At 37.5% G+C, this 17,378-nt stretch overlaps 1 protein-coding gene across 1 annotated transcript; it reads right to left on the reverse strand.

Annotated features, from left to right (window-relative positions):
* Nucleotides 1-1,583: 1,583 nt before the first annotated feature.
* Nucleotides 1,584-12,206, reverse strand: APIP (APAF1 interacting protein). The gene is made up of 7 exons (XM_009695023.1): nt 12,104-12,206; nt 9,026-9,048; nt 7,615-7,732; nt 6,394-6,529; nt 3,624-3,791; nt 2,946-3,070; nt 1,584-1,726 (listed from the first exon to the last, which is right to left on the reverse strand). The coding sequence occupies exons 1-6, from the start codon at nt 12,105-12,107 to the stop codon at nt 2,971-2,973; spliced, it is 549 nt and encodes a 182-aa protein (XP_009693325.1). The 5' UTR covers nt 12,108-12,206; the 3' UTR covers nt 1,584-1,726; nt 2,946-2,970.
* Between the last annotated feature and the right edge of the window lie 5,172 nt (nt 12,207-17,378).

Raw genomic sequence — 17,378 nt, forward strand, 5'->3', positions numbered from 1 at the left:
TGCGGAACATGCTCTCTTCTGCAGCACAGGCAGACACGCTGTGGCTGCTGTGAGGATGTGGAGCTAAGTGGGATCTGGTTGCTGACAAGCTGGCAGCACAGCAGCAACAACTCAGGTGCCTACATCAGGCTGTCGTGGCACAGGTGACAACATCTTACAGCTTAGAAACAGCTGGTACCCAGCAGGTTGGATCAGGTCAGCAGGCACTTGGCTTATACCATGATGTCTTATTGCAACTGAGTTTTGTTGGAGCCCAATGACAGCCTGTTACATGGGGACATGACACGGACACCCACCAAGCCAAAGCAGAATGTTTTTTCTGCTTCAGCACAATGCAATTACCAGTACCTGGAGACTAACAGCATATGTTATGCTATAATCACTAGTCTGACATACATAACCAAAGAAAAGTCAATGCTCATTAATGCATGAAAAACATAAGAAATTTCTTCCTGACTTCTTAGTTTAGCAGAATACTTTCCACAGATTTCACTTCTGAACTCTTCAGAACATCCACAGCAAATGCCTGCCCACAAGTAGCAAGTCTGAATAGTCATCCCCGTGAAACTGGGGAAGTGTTGTCTGCCATCCCTGGCTCTAGCCATCTCCTCTTTTGCTGCAGCTCTGGCTCTCTTTGGACCCACCTCTGAGTTGATTCCAGGGGCGTATTAGGAAACAATACAATAATTTTCTTCTCCCCACTCTCCCAGCAGTTTACTCTGAGGTTGAAGAGTTAACTGTTAACTCCCCTCACGGAAGCTCAAAAAAGTGCCAGAGATGATGCAAGCGGAAGTGGTGGGAATGCATGGGCCCTAGCAGAAAACGAGATCAGTCAGTGCTTACCCTCTCTATTCACCCTTGGGACTAGAGTCTCAATACTCAATCAGAAAGCTGGTCAACCAAGGCTGAGACTGGTGCCACTGGGGGACCATTCCAGGAGATTTTGAAGGAAGACACTAACATACACAAATATGTACCATCATATTTTAATGAGCAGCTTGATTAAATTTACGTTAGGCTGGCCAATCATAGGTCATAACAAGCTGTTTTAAAGTTGAAATAAAGAAAATCTTATTGAAAGTGAATGAATTTAAAGAGGTAAAAAACAGACAAGGCCCAGAACAGTCTCTCAGTGACAACTTCCAAATGCACACTACAAAATTATTTGTTTCCTACTCATTATAATGACAAGTATGAGAATTTAAAAATACATATACTACAGACTTAATTAAAAAAAACCTCACCTATTAACATGGCATGAATGAAGCAACAGTTCAAACAATGCTCTAAACTTTATACCTAACTTCTGATTAAGGGCTTATCCTTTTTTTCCCAAGAATAAAGGCAACTATACCTTCCAGAACTGCAGACTTAGAACAATTTCAATAATGTAGCAGTAGAGCAGGATCAACAAATGCAAGTTGTTGAAATATGAATTTTTAAAGCACGCAAACAAAATGTCACATTAGCTCTCCATAGCTTTTTTCAAAGTCTTTTTTTTGCATCTGAATTTTCATTCCTCCTATAGTAGCATTTGACAGGATTCAAAAACAGCAATGATGGTTCAGCATTTTTTTTTTCCTTTTTAACTGTCCTTTTCTCTTGGATGTGTTTAACAGTCAAAGCTGACTGTTAACATCCGTCAATCAGCCGAGTATAACAGCACCCTCTTCTGGTTTTAACAGTATGAGGTGGAATCTTGAACTCCCATCATCATGTAAGAAACCTGTATAGGAGAAACAAGATAAAAGTGACAATATTCTAAAACTAGGCATTCAGTCATAATAAATAGGCAAAGCAATATTAATGCCACTACATTAGCCCAACCTATTCAATTGCAGGGACTGAGGAGCAATTTTAGAATGGTTCTCCTGTGCCATGATGTAGCTCTGTGCAGGGGTGGTAGCCAGCCTGTCTCCATCGCTGTATGCGGCAGCAGCACTCCAAATCCCTGTTCATGCAGACTCACTTGACAGCAAGCCTTCTGTCCCACTGCTTCCTCCTCTAGTTTGGGCATAAAGGCTGATGATCCAAGTACCTGTCTGTTCTGGGCTCATGGGCTCGTGCTGTCAGAGCAGCCATTTGTCATCTCTTCTGATGCAAACACGGCAGGTGGAGAGGATTATCTGTAACAAGTTAGCCTATCCCGCTTAATTAGACCACCACTTTGGCCTAGCAACTCCTTTATAATCTCAGTACTAGTGTCTTTAAACTTGTTTAGATTTTCAGGAAGAAGTGTCCCAGACTCCGAAATGTTACGCTACCACTGTGTTTTGCCATACCGAGCTGTATATTGCTTATGTGAGAATTGTTTCAGGGATCCTTCATGTGAAGTGCTGCCTGATCATATCATATATGTGCTTTTACTTTAAAATATTTGTTATGAAAACTTTCAAAACATTGATCATTGCTACATTAGAAAACAGAAAGTCATGGTAATTTGCTGTATGAGGTAAACGGGTGACACTACTCAATAAAACTTAATCAAATTGCAACCAGCCATTTCTGCTGAAGTAAAAAAAAAAAACAACCCACCATATAAGTAATACCACTAAGACAGATTGAAATCAAACCTGCAAACTGAAGAATGCAAGCGGGTGTTCAAGCATCTCTGTAATAGATTAGCTTACTAGGCTGGGGTCTTTTTTCTCCATTGGCTTTTTCTGGTAATGCTTGATACAATTTACTTTTAAAACACAATTGCACTCCATGCTGTACATAGGTGCTAAAATACACATAGGACATACTTAACTATTAATACATATCTTTTTGCTGCACTGTGTGGTAAAGGAGCATTATTTCAGGCATAGTTACAATTGCAGTGGTAACGGAGTGGAGTGGGGGAGATGTGCAATACTGAAGTTTCCTGAGTGGGAAAGCAGACAAGTGCTGGTGTCGTCTATAGTCTCTCCCTCCAAACAGATCACCTCTACAGATAAATTCACACCTGAATATAAAAGTTGTTGTCATTTACAAGATCCCGTTTTCTCCTGCTGGATGTTTTGAAGGATCTAGCCCATGCTGCTTCATCTGCACTGCGATATCAAACAAGTAATCGTAACACTCACACCTAAAATAAAAAGGAAAAAAAAGCGAAAATGTAAAGCAAGGCTCAAGTCTTACCATGTTTTATGAAAATTTACTAGTTTTCTTCCTTGAGCTTTGTATCACCAACACAACGATCTGACTGGACAGCTCTATTATCATTTATTTCCATTACTATGGAAAGCGCCCAGCATTTTTGCTACACGATCCTGATTTTCTGCATTTCATCAGCAAATGAAGAAGTAAATTCCAAAAGTGGGACTAGGGAAGACTACACAAACAGTATTGGCAGGTGTCATATAAAAGCAGAGATTGCCTGCAGGTTTCTTATGAGGAGGGACTTTCCTCTTCTTGAAAGGAAAATGTTGGCAACCCTATCAGCCATCATTGATACGAAAGGAAAACCAAGTGGTGGAATCATGAATGCACCCATTTCTGAAAGCTCCCTATACATTCAGTGAGGCCAGCACTTAATGTTCTGAACCACTGTCCATGAGTTTGAAATACACATGACATTAAAGTCATTAAGATTTTGAGGTGTAATGGCAAAAGACACAATATTCCCAAATTGTACTCACATAGTTTTGGCTTTTTCCCATGTTTCTCCCCATACGTAAACTCCATGACGTCTGACCAATACAGCACAAGAGTCTGGGTATTTTTCCAATGCACGTGCCATTCTTTCCTTGAGATCCTTCTCTTCTGGTGTATTCTCAATAATGGGAACCACTAGTGTATCATCATATCTAAAAGAAAAATGAATGCTCATGTATTTAAAAACGTGCTGTCTGGATGTACAAAGCTTTTCCCTAAGAAAGAGATTCTCCTTTGACCGTGTAAAGATGTTAACAAATTCTCAGCACTAGTGATTTTACGTTCTTCTCTTGTGAGTCACGCTGTAACATAAGAACTCTCAGGAACATCTCTCACTCCCAAATGTATGCTATGCTGGCAATATCTGAGCTACACTTGAGGCACAAAAAGAAAATAACACTTTAATGTATTAGGTGTAGCTGTTTGTTCACATATCACTTTGTAGCTGGGTCCCTTTACAACTTTTTCAGACTCTCTTCATCCTGTATTGGCATCACCTACAAGCTTTATCTCAGATTCAATTATTTAAAAGAATCACATTATGAAGAAGGAAATGAAGCTGTTTGCTGGAGTGCAGAAAAAAAAATAATTTAGATAGTCCAAAAAGCCCCTGGAAATAAGATTGTCCTGCTAAGGCATATAAATAGAGAGTAGAGTCAACACATGAAAAACAAATCTCTGTGATGGAGTCATTGGTGGGCTATATGTAATCTTAAGAGAGCCTGAGAACCCCAGTTCCAAAGACAAGATGATGCATGTTACTCAGCAGAACTTGCCTAAGAGTTTCTTCTGAAGGAGGACTGGGATATTTGGCATTGTTTGAACCTTAATTAACACTGGCAGAAACTTGTTTAAATAGTTTTAATAAGTCCCCGTTCAGGTTCAGATTTATCATTGAGATCACATAGATATTTCATGAGTGGATGCTAGTAGTACTTACTTTTACAAAACACAGAGAGAAAGCAATGGTAAAAACAATACAGCTTGTACTTCAAATCAGATATTTAGAAAATGAAAAAGTCTTATCCCTTACAGTTTTCAGTACTGATGCTTTCTCAAGGAAGTCTATAAAAAATACTGAATGAAGAAAATTAAGTGGGTTTTGTAGGTTTACTTTGACTCTTACATACTCTGATCATTAAAATTAGATTTGGACTGCTTGCTACTAGTAAGACCAAATGAGCTAAGGGATTGGTTTCCTAGGTTCTGCTTTCTACTTGGACCTGAGTTTGGTATAAATACCATCACTGATTCCTAATCACAATCATAAGCTTTTTATCAAGAACTAATATCTATAAAACCCCAAGAAGACTCTGAATGAATTAAATACTTTGTATCTCTTTAGTTTTATTGAAATATAAGGAGCCTACATTTAGCCATACCTTCATATAAAATATCTTAGGACAGCCTGAGACTTTCAAGGTTATTTACTACAGATCTAGTTCTCCTTCTACTTAAGTCAAAGGTAAAACTATTCTGGCATCACTGGGATCACATTTAGGCCAACAAAGACTTCTCATTATCCTATCTGTAGCATTTTCCTGGATAGCTTCCAGAAAAGGTTTATGTAATTAGAAACAGTATATTGTCAATCCCTTTTTTGAAAGATCCCATTCTGTACTATCTAATTTCCTTTGAATTCAATGGGGACCCTTGTGTGAGACAAGACAGTGAGATCAGTCTATTACGGATGGATATGTACTTAGGAATCATGTAATCTGGAGCTTTGATTTCTTTAGTTTTTCAGAAATATTAACAGGATAACACAGGACAACTCGGAGATATGGAACCCAATAAATACAATGTCTCCTGACCAACATTTAGGAATGTTTAAGAATTCAAAATGCAAATCCAAAAAAGAAAACTGTTACGGATTTTTTTTAAAACCAGTGTTGTTAAAAAATTCAATATATGGGGTGTCTTTTGCCACGTTAAAAATACAAACGCTAACGTTGACAAGAAGGTAAAGCTGGCAAGTCAACCACAACTGAGTAAAATATGCCTGGGCGTAAAATCACACGTCAGACATACGGCTTGCTCCCTTGCCAAAGGGTAATAGTTAGTTGCAAAAATTAACATCAAAAAGTGGAAAGAATTCAGCATTTCAATTTTTCTTCTAATTGTCACATATTATATAAATGTTGTTTGTGGATCCCAATTCAACACTCTGTGGGTGGAGTCCTCAAAACAAGCCACCACACATAATTTGGAATAACTCAGCACTTACCTCAGAGCTCATCCTTGAAAAGTAATAACATTATCTTTAATGAGCTGTTTATTCTGAATTTTCTTTCAAAGTCTGTCAAGTAAATCTGAAATCCTGTACTCTCTTAACATGCCCTAAACTAGCACAGGCAGTGATATGTGAAGTCCACCCAAACGTAGTTTCACGTTATCAATCCAACCTGATGTTGGTTGGGTGCAGTTTCAGTTTAGCATTGTACAGATGTGTTAACATCTCTGTTCTTGAGAAATTTGTCAGGACATAGCTCTTCATTTGGTTTGTTTCGGTAGCTCCACAGACCATAGTAGCCTTGACATTACAAGATTTTATCCCAGATCTCTTCCATAGGCTTGAGCCCTTCTTACGGAAAGCCAATGACTGCTTTATTCCAGAGCTCTTTTTACTTCTTATTGCTAATACTTTATATTACACACTTTAACGCACATAACTCAAATGACTTGTCATCTATTTATATTGCTGAAAACAAATGATCAAATAGCATGCCTCTTTTCTTAAATATAGAGAAGTACCGGTAATAGCCTCCTGAAGTACACTTCTGGATTCCTTTTATCATCTCCTGATGGGTAATACTGAACTCACTCCCTGGGTAAAGAAGGGTAGCCATAACAGCAGCCTTGGAATGAGTATGGATCACTGCGCCTGCCCCTAAGAACAGAAAAAGAAGAAAAAATATATTTTTAGAATTTATTTTAAAATGTGTCTATTAAGAAAATTTTATTCATTTACATGATTCATTTCCTTTGGCTAGGCATCTTAGCAAACGGTGATCTCTACTGTATTAGAGGAAAAAATACAGAGCAACCTAAATAAAGGTATGAGACGATTACTCATCTATAAAGGGTAATTCCGGATTGTCTTACCACACTAGTGTTCACTTTTAGTTAGTGACAAATTCCAGGAGAGAAGCTACTTGCACTACCTGTACATTTCTTTATATACTGCAATGACTGAAACACTCTACTAATTTTATCAGAGTTCTGAGATTCTAAAGAATTCCCAAACTTACTTGTGAGACGAAAGTTTAAAGACTTTTACTTTCTTTTTATGCTAGTATTCTTCTTCGATTATCCACTGATTCTCTGAAAAAATATTTAGCGTTATCTTATTGTGTCATGATGCAAAGATAGGTAGACAATAATTATAATTTACTTTAAAAGTTGCAATGTTGTCAAAAATATGAAATGAGTTTTCCTCAGGTACACATGTAAGCTTCCTGTGCAGGAAGATCAGAAGAGACTCCCTAAATATTTTCTAAGTAACAGATGTAAGTTTTAGACAAACTGCAAAAGCTCTCTATTACTGTTCACCTGCAAAAGAAAAGTTTCATACTTTTTTTCACCTATCCTTAATTTAGAACCTCTGATCACAGCCAATGGTTGTAAAAGGATCTAAAACAGAGTTGCTGAATAGGCAAAACCACTGGTATAAAACTGCCGTAAATCCTCCAGCTCTTCCCGCAACCTACGAATATACTGCACTAAAATAAGTGCCAAAAAAGATGCTCATAGGTATAGCTATATGAGCAAATTAAAATGGAAATGTCACTCACAGGATGTTACTACGGATTACCTTCCATTGTATGTACTCCTTTGCAAATAAATTTATTTTATAGTTTCATGTTTATTTCACCGTAACTTCCAGGTATAATGAATATGGTATTGAGTATCAATATTGTGGACGTGTATATAAGTGTTTCAGTCATCGCTGAAAAAAAAATACTTGTTACGCACCTCTCATAGTGTAGGCGTTCATAAAAAGAGGTGTGCACTGGCTTTTCTTTAGTTTCTTGTGTGGTGGAGGACCACTGATGTCCTGTTCGTTCATGTCACAAACAAACATATCCTCCGGCTGTAAGAAAAAAGAAATTATTTTAACCTGTGATGACCCAAATGGTTTTGTTTTCCTTCTAGTGAGACAAATACAGACACCACATATTTAATATAGAATGTGATTTTAACTTTGTAAAAGTGCTGTAATGCACCACATTTATTCTAGCTTCTAAAACTTTTTCTGATGTTGCGTAATGTGAATTAATATTAGGTACTCTTTTCTATTCAGGCTGCTGCCAAGCAGATATTTGTAAAACTAAAATTTTCTCAGAAAGCAGACAGCCTCTATCTAAATAACAGACAACAGATCAAAAGGAAAAGTAGTAACTGATTCAAAACAAGAAGTGGAGATGTACTTTTCCTCCCCTCTTTGAAGAATCAACAAAGGACATGAATTAAAGCCACACAGAATACATTTAACTTGCAGAACTATTTTTTTAAACATTGCTTTTAGCAGCTTTACATGAATGTTACCTTTGTATCCATCAGCTACTCATAATAGTACAAAGACTTGTTCAGGGTAGCAATAAAACTTTCTTCTTTAATGTTACTTTAAAAATCAAAAAGTTACAAGAGATTTCCTTACTCACTGCGCCGAATCCACTGCTGCTGCTGCTAGCAAAGAACAGACCATCACGGTCTTGCCACGTTACACCTTTGCCTGCCTTACTTGCTAACATCCCCAGCGAGCACTGCTGCGAAACCCCAGGTTTCTATTGGTGAAGAGATTCCTTTCACTTCTCATTGTATTTACCCTCAGACCTATAAAAGAACAAATCCTTTCCACATATTAGTCTATTCTGAGGGAGCTCCTGCCGTCATAAAATAGTCATAATTTACCATTCTCCCCTCCACTTCTATTTTTTTTTTTGGAAAGGAGACAGATAGACAAGGTCACCTGTTCACGGGGAGAGCCCATCTATTTACTAAGAATATCAAGACAAAGATTTGTAATCACTCAAACGAAAATAGAGATGTGGTGTTAATGCTTAATTACGTATGTGTCACGGTAACTTGAAACTGTAGCCAGACAGCTATAAAGCCATTCACACTTGACAAAGAATGAAGCCGGACTTGAGTAATGCTCGAATGTCACAGTCTTCTGTGTTAATTTAAAGCGAAGAGGTCATCAAGACTAATCTACATTGGCCACTGAAAGACATGTTGGCTTGCTATGCTAATGGAGCACTGGGCGAAATCCTCAGTTGTTTCAGTAAGGCAGTCTATAGTATACCAAGTTTCCAACTTTACATAAGGAAACATGAAACTAAACAAATGTACTTTCACCTGTCTCAAGATGAGCTCAACATACCTGTATTCTTTCCTTTTGGACTCCTGAAGGAGCGATGTAGATTTCATTCCTAAGAAAAGTTAGAGACAGGGAAAATCAATAAATACAGGCTTGTTCAACTGCACGGCAGCAGAGCTCTGAATCCACTGAGAAGGAAACAGCAAATCCAGCCCCTCATAATTTAATAACTTTCTTGCTCCTTCCAGAGATTGACATGCAGATGGTTTTCAAAATGGAATTGAATCATGCAGGGGCATATGAAATCTCTAACTTGCAGGGGTACAAAACTGTGCTTTCAACTCGACAAAAGATCTGAAACAGACGTAGGAAATGTAGCCTTATTTTTCCTGCAAAGAAAAACACACGGCCTCTCCCTGTAATAATTCCAAACTCAAATCCACAGAATTCAGAATAAAAATGGAACAAAAGAAACTGCAAGCAGATACTGATCTATGACAAAACAGGTGACAAAACTATTACTTAAAAATCCATGGACAACCTATAAACAATACTAACTATCTGTAGTATTCTACAATGTAAATACTTTTGATTTTTGTTACAACTGTGTAGTTAATGTTTTTAATGCATTTATATATTTATTTGTATGGATAAAAAAACACTAATACAATGCAATTAAATTACTGAAATTCAAGAAGTGCATCACTTCTTGCAAGGTTTACATGAACAAAGACTAAACATTTATTTAAATTTAAATGATTTTAAGATGGTATATGAAATATTTCCAATAATAATAAAAAAATCAGATTATCTCTCTCCATTGTAATCACTATTCAGTTTCAATAATAACATGCTAAATTCAGGAGTGCAGAGACATCTAGTGAATAATTAGTCAAGTTACAGAGACATTTTTTAAGGACCATAAGATGTTTCTATTTCTGGACAAGAGCACTTAGAAGGGCAACGAAGGTGGGCAAGGGTCTGGAGCACAAGTCTGATGGGGAGCGGCTGAGGGAGCTAGGAGTGTTTGGTCTGGAGAAGAGGAGGCTGAGGGGAGACCTGATCGCTCCCTACGATGACCTGAAAGGAGGGTGTAGCCAGGTGGGAGTCGGTCTCTTCTCCCAAGTAACAAGCCATAGGACAAGAAGAAATGGCTTCAGGTTGCACCAGGGAAGGTTTAGATTGGAGATTAGAAAGAATTTCTTCACCAAAAGGGTCGTCAAGCGCTGGAACAGGCTCCCCAGGGAAGTGGTTGGTGGTGCCTCACCCTGGAGGTGTTTAAAAGACGTGTAGATGTGGTGCTTAGCGACACGGTTTAGTGGTGGACTTGGTCGTGTTCCAACCTAAACAATTCTATGATCCTAACTCTTCCAAAAATACAACTCTTAAGATGATGTACTCTTCATAGTGGTAAAACAGCTGTGAAGCACACCAAAATGTGGCTTTATCTTATTTGTAAATTTTAACATTCATGAATTAACACTGCCAACATTGCATTAATTTAGTCTTAATTCCTTTGCATGAGCAAGATGATTGAGAGCGCAACATATCGAGAAATCAAGTGGTAATTCAGTTACTAATGAAAGACATGCATTTTTTCTTAATTTTTTTTCTTTTTTAGAAATTAATCACAAAGGGAAAATCCGATGATGAAATACAGCCTTTGAAATACAGACACCTGACAAAGCATTCTAGATCCATTTTTAATACGCTATCCCACATCCAAATTGGCATTTTTATTCTGAGTAGTTGATACGAACTGCACAGTGAGAAATGCTGATTAGGATTAGGTGGTAAGACCAGTTGTTAGAATATCAATCAAATTTCAATTGTTCTTTCACTATGTCCTATGTGACAATTCTAAGCTAGTCTTATCTCTGTCTCATAGCTATTAATTTTGAAACATAGCTACTGCTACTGTAAGTATAAAACAGTACAGCCACATAGATCACTCTACTCTTAGACCATGTACAATATTGGTATGCACTAAAATATGTATTTTGGTGTAGTCTGAGCAACCAAGTTATAGAACCGCCGAGGAAAGCTGTACTACTATGTTAGTGTATTCTCTGTTGACACCATTTGACTTGCCACAACTAACATGAATCACACCGAAATAATAAAGAAAACGAGCTATGTTTAGCTAATGATGAGAAATTAATACTAGAAAAATCTTTCCATAGAAGAAGAACTTTAAAAACAAGAATTAACCCTCTTATCATTCCTCTCATTATTATTATTGCTGTTGCTTTGCTTGCAAAATCAAGCAGGGAAGTGAAACGACCTGCACAAAGCCATTAGAACAGCACAGATATTAGCATTTAGAGCTTTCACTTCAGTTATATATACATATCTCATATATTTGAATAGCAATGGCTGTTTGTGCCTGCATGCAAGTGTACGTCAGAAAAAAGAGAGGTCAGACCCTTTGACGTTAGAGTGCCACAACACCCTGTGACCGGGGACAGAACTGCAGGTACTGTGCAAGGTGTTTTGCAGAAGGAGGACTTCCCTTTTTTCAGTGGCCACGGAGAGGAGCTCTGTCTCCATTAAAAGCTTGGAAAGTCTGAACAGGGGGAGACGAGCAAATTAAAAAGCAAAGTGGTGCTCCCTAGCAGTGGATACACACCAAAAATTGTTTTGCTGTTACCTGTCCTGCTTATATGTTACGAATACCACCTTAGAAATTATCTCAGTAGAACAGCAATTTCCTTCTTAAAGGAAATGTCTTGCCTCCAAAATGTCTAGGGTGGGATTCATCTCATCTAACCACAGGCATTTGAAAGCCATGGGCCTGGTGTAACCCACTCTAAATTCCATAGTCAATGAAATGAAAAAGAGGGAATGCATTGTTCCTTAAAGACAATTCATCTACCTGAAACAAAGACAGGAAAAGGACAGAAAAAATCACTCTCTGAAGTTGGCTCTCTCCATTGAAGGGACCGCAATGATTAATTCAGACTAACCACCTCCCTTCTATATGGTTAAATTTGGCATACTGTTCATTTCCCCCTCTACCCTCTTGCTCACTCTTGACTTTCAAACATTTTTCATGGAACTGAAATGCCCTCACCAACTACTAGACACAGCCGCCCTCTCTCTCTGTAACCAGCACATTCTTTATCTTCCATCTTTACTTACCCATGTTTCAAGCTGATTCCTCCACCAGTTCCTGTGACCCAGCCTAAACCATAAAACAGCCTACAAAGCTCCGGGATAAGATTTCTTGGATGTAACTTGTCCTAAAAATAAATTAAAGAAATAAATTAAAAACCATCAGAAACATCACAAACCTCAGAATTTAAATTCTGAAATTGAGTTTAAAGGGGTTGAACTTTCATACTGCAGTATGACAGTCTAATTTATGGCCATGAACTTCAGTTACAAAATGACTGTGTGTTTGCACAATGCCCTTTACACTTTGCAGGGGCCATTCACACCTTGAAAGGAACAAACAAAACCCCCAAATAAAAGGCACGTCTGATTATCCTGCACATGAAAACATCTCATCTCAAATTTATTCGAGTGCAGTGGCCCACAGGTATTACACCAGATAGATTAAGTCATAGACTATTGCCATAAAAAAAAGAAAAATAAATGCATCTAACTATCCACTTTGAAAAGCTCAACTAAGAACTTTTCCCTTTGAATCAGTTTCCTGTAGGTTTATTTTGCTTGATTTACAAATTTCAGTAGAACGGACTTTATTAGTTCTGTTACACAATATTTTTACATCCCAGTCAAAAACACCATAGAAAACGTGGCAAGTTATTTGATGAACTACACTGTTACAATGTGAGGTTACCTCACATGCAGCTTAGCCAGAAAGCAAATTGAATTATTTTAATATTTCTTTTTGGAAGGAAAAAAGTTCTTTTTTTTTTTCCATATTCCATTATTATATCAATAAATACATCTGTATCTATTTATTAACTGACAGTATTTGTAGGGTCAGAGATTCATTCATAGTTAATCTGAAACAGAATGGCTTTAGAGTACAAGCCAAAACTATTTATTGGAAATCCTAAACATTACTCTGCACCGAACATTTAAAAATAAGAAAGCTGTACCTAACAGGTAGCAGTCTTTGATAAGTGAATACTACACTGGAAAAATAAAAATTTTGAATGTTGGAATCATTTACATGAGAAATATAACCAGTATATACAGAGAAAACTCTGAGATGCCACTTTAATTCACGCTGTGTGCTTGAATTTACGCATTTGCATGTTGTCTTGAGTACCTCTTTTAGCTTATTTGAGAGAATGAAAAGCCAAAGTCTTTCCCCATTTACAAGTGTAAAAATAAAAATCGTATGTGCTTTCACAAAGATCCTGATACAATTGAACCCATATTAAACAGCAGAGAAACTGAGCAGCAATTTTATTTACGTCAAATTATCTCCCTGGGATGGGGTAAGACTTCCACCTACAGTACCACAGTAATACAGCTGGTTTTGTTTCTTATATGTGTGTGTGACAGAAACCAGCAATTAAGCACAACAGATGTGCTCCTTGCATAGTTTTCAACAGAAAAATGGATTCGTTTTAGGAAGGCTAAACCCTTAGCTCACCGAATACAGTCTCCTGCTACTGCAGCCAACTCTCACATAATTCTTGTTACATATGCATTAAGCCTGATCAGTAATTCAAACTTCAAGTTCTGGTGTGGCACCATATTCTTCAACGGCACTTGTTTCTGAAGCGATTATCTTTAAAGAACTGGGATTCAGTTCAGATGCTATTCCTGCCTGCTCCTATTATTTACAGTCTCTTTTAATACATGAAGTCTCATTTAATACATTAAAAAATCACCCGTTTATTCATTCCAAGCGATAGAAACAAGACTCTAACCGGCACTCCTAGAAACTTATGTAAGAAGTTAAGATTTTTAAAGCACCATGAACCTTCATCAGTTCACATTACCTGAAACAAACAGAACAGCATATACGAGAGTACATGAAGGAAAAAGACTGCAGGCCAAATAAGCAAACTCCTACATTTATAGGGGAAAAAATGTGAAATTTTTATAGGGGAAAAAATATGAAAAAATGTGAAACTCTGTAATGAAACGGAGTCCCACTGTATCTTGTTTTGACTCTTACTCAAAACGACATCACTGTGTATTTCTAACCTGTGTACTACACTGGTATTTTTCATTTCAAAGAAAAATTATGTCTCTTCTACTTTTAATGGAATAAGCTTATATTAAACAGGTTTATATTGCTATTTATTCAATGTACACAGATGTAAAAAAATCTGATTATAACACTCCTACAGTTGTTTCATATTTTCCGTTTGATGCATCTAGACATTTACTGCAAAATTCATATTCATGGGAGAACATGAGTGCTTTTCACCACTTCAAATCATTAAAAAGGACTTTTAAAAGTTTAAATTCAGAAGCTTCTTTCATCAAGAACATACAAAAATGAATATAACCAAGGAATTCTGACTATTTTTTTGAAGAATTTCAGGATTATAAATCAATCCTCAGAGTTTAACAGTGTTTTTCCAGGATCAGTGGAATCTGACTATAACTATAAATTACCTAAACAAAAATATTACTGTATTTCATGTTTAAAATTACTTATAATAAAAATGATAGTTCTCTCCATAACTAAAAAAGGGTACTTGCTGTAATAAGCCTGGGAGTGAACATGTGTGAAAGCAGTAGGCAACTCAACAGGATTACTCTTTGTCAAATCTCAATTCGCAGTACTTTTACATTTGATTTTTAAGTTGAAGTCCAGATGCCACTGGTTATCTCTTCCTTCATATCTGCAACTCAGCAGCCAGCCCGCTAGTTTTCTGATAGACCTAACATGAACAACTTAGCTTCTTTGCTGCTATGCTGTTACCATCTCCGCCTAAGTTTCTACATGCTGTTAGATATGAAGGAAAACTCCACAAATTTCCACGAACTAAAAGAAGTGACTAGTTTTTCAATCCATTAAATTACTCATTTGAGAATAATTTCTCAAATTGGTAAATTTCTGAACAGAAACTGACTGAAAGTATTCACTGAAAATTTAGAAGATTTCCAGCAGGCAAATCTTCTCAAAAAATTATTATGGTATTCTGCAAGACTGTGGTTGCTCAAGGAAAATTAGCTTTTTCATATTTTATTCATATTACTGCATCTAATATGATTTTAAAAAAGAAAATAAAACAAACCCACTCTCCCAACCCAAAACCCCAGAAAACAATGTGGCTCTAATATAATGGAAATCAGGGTGGATCCAGCCTGCTTGTGGAACAAACGCATTTGTAAAGGTTTTGGGGATAATTTTCAAAAGGTGTAAAACTGAACAATAAAGTGGATATTTTAAGATATTACAGTAAATAAACTGTGCCTGCAATATGTATCTCCCTTTCATAAAGTGCTTAGAAATCAAGTATTTTCCTCAGAAATCAGCACAGACTGCACAGATGAAATCATACTGTTGATATTTCATACTGACAGGTAGTAAATCATGATGAGACTTCTCTGAATAGCCGCAGAGTGATAAGTTTGATGTGGCAAAAAAGATCTGTGCTACGCTGCATACATAAAGTGAGAAAAGTACTGTTAATAAGCTGGTTGATTTCCATTTAAAATCTGTCTTTAGCATGGAAACAGATCAAATAAACCAAAACAGCAAAAATAATGTTATGATCCTTCAAAAAAGTTTATTTTCTACACCACCTTCAGCACCATACAAGGATTCTATAATGCAAAAGGGGGTTTTTTTTAGGTGAGAAAAAGAAATAATTGTAAGGAAGAGAAAGGAAAGCAACGTGGTGAGGATTCCTATTCTACTTAAAAGCCTCAGACTGTCAATTCTTATAGCAAGTACAGACCTCCAACTCAAACTGATCATTTATGGTGTGCATTTTTTATGTTTTTAATTTTATTTATTGCAGCAATTAGGAGCTTTAATAGCTTTTTTAAAAAGACAAGTGATTAGCTGCTCTACTGCTCATCTTAGTCATTTATGCCCATGAAAGGACATTTCCAAGAGAAACGTTTGTTTGGGAGCAAGAACCCACATTAGGGAGGGTATTCTGTTAATACCTACAGAATAAAGAGAACAAAAGCAAAAAATTAGTAGCACACACCAAAACTGGTAGGCAGGTAGTTACTTAGTACCAACACCTTTGCTGAAACATTAACAAAAAAGCGCTGTTGTCACTGTTCTCTCCCCCCACCCTGATACCACAGTGACTCTAAAGTTGAAGACTTTGACGGTGTTAAAGTAAGACTGTGAGACTTAAGCAAAGGGGTACTGGGATTTTGTTAGCCCCTCAAGATTGTCTCCTGGCCCTTAGAATCACAGCAAGCAGAGGCTTTGTTTAATGCTGCCCCTCTGAAGAGACAGGCCACTTGCATCTTGTCGCAGTTGCTACAGGGGGCTGCACGCCACAGGAAAATGCTTCCAGTTGGTGTCGGACTTGCAGAACCAGGCGTGAGGAGGCAGTGGCAGCAGCTTGGGAGAAACAGACACGGGTGTAAGATAGCGGCAGGGGTTCTGAGGCAGGGGACAGGGAAGGTGAAGTGATGGAGATGGCAACCTGGGGCAAGTCTGACAAGGTTTGGAAGCTCCTGGTCTAAACCTCATCTTTAAAACCTCCAATGACTGAGAGTCACAAACTCCTGAGGCAATCTGTTTAACTGTCCCAGGTTAGAAATATTTTCCTAATGCCTAACCTAAACCTTGCTTGCTGAAACTTAAGTTTATCATCTGTTACCGAACAGTTACGGACATAAAGACGTTCTTCTCTTTCATCTTTGTAACAACATTTTACATATTAAGACAACAACTCCATTTCCTCCTCTTTTTTTTTTTTTTTTTTTTTTTTTTTTTTACAAGTTCTTTTCCCCTTTCTCTAACCTCTTCCCTGACAGGCCACACTATCTAGACTGCTTGTCATTCTCATCTCCCTGCTGTCAGTCCACACCGATCTTGACGCTTGGGCCAGCCTCTTGCCCAGCTCCACACACAAACAGGACAGGTATTTCAAGTCTCGTCCAGGCGATGCTCCCATATATTCCAGCACGACGTTTGCTGCGTTTGATGAGGTACAATACTGCCAACTCATGTCCAGGTTGTGATGACTTATAGTAATGAACAGTTACCAAACTACAAAATAAACCAAACTACAAAATAAACCAAACAATCACAGAAAAAAAGCCCAAAACAAACCTAAAAAAAAAATAAAATCAGTTATCATAAATAAATAAATTAAAAGGGCCACAAGTCCACTGTCAGCTGGCAACATTTTGGGAAGCGCAGCAAATTTCATGACACCTCTATACCCTCTGCTAATAAGTAACTACGAAGGTTACTGGCTAATCACTAAGGTTAGACGAACAGCCTCAGCAACGACGACTGCCAACAGCTATCCTGGCGCACCCGCTGAGGCAAAGTGCCCCC

Source organism: Cariama cristata, unplaced genomic scaffold, assembly GCF_000690535.1.
Source record: "Cariama cristata isolate BGI_N322 unplaced genomic scaffold, ASM69053v1 scaffold3222, whole genome shotgun sequence".
In the NCBI taxonomy this organism is placed as follows: domain Eukaryota; kingdom Metazoa; phylum Chordata; class Aves; order Cariamiformes; family Cariamidae; genus Cariama; species Cariama cristata.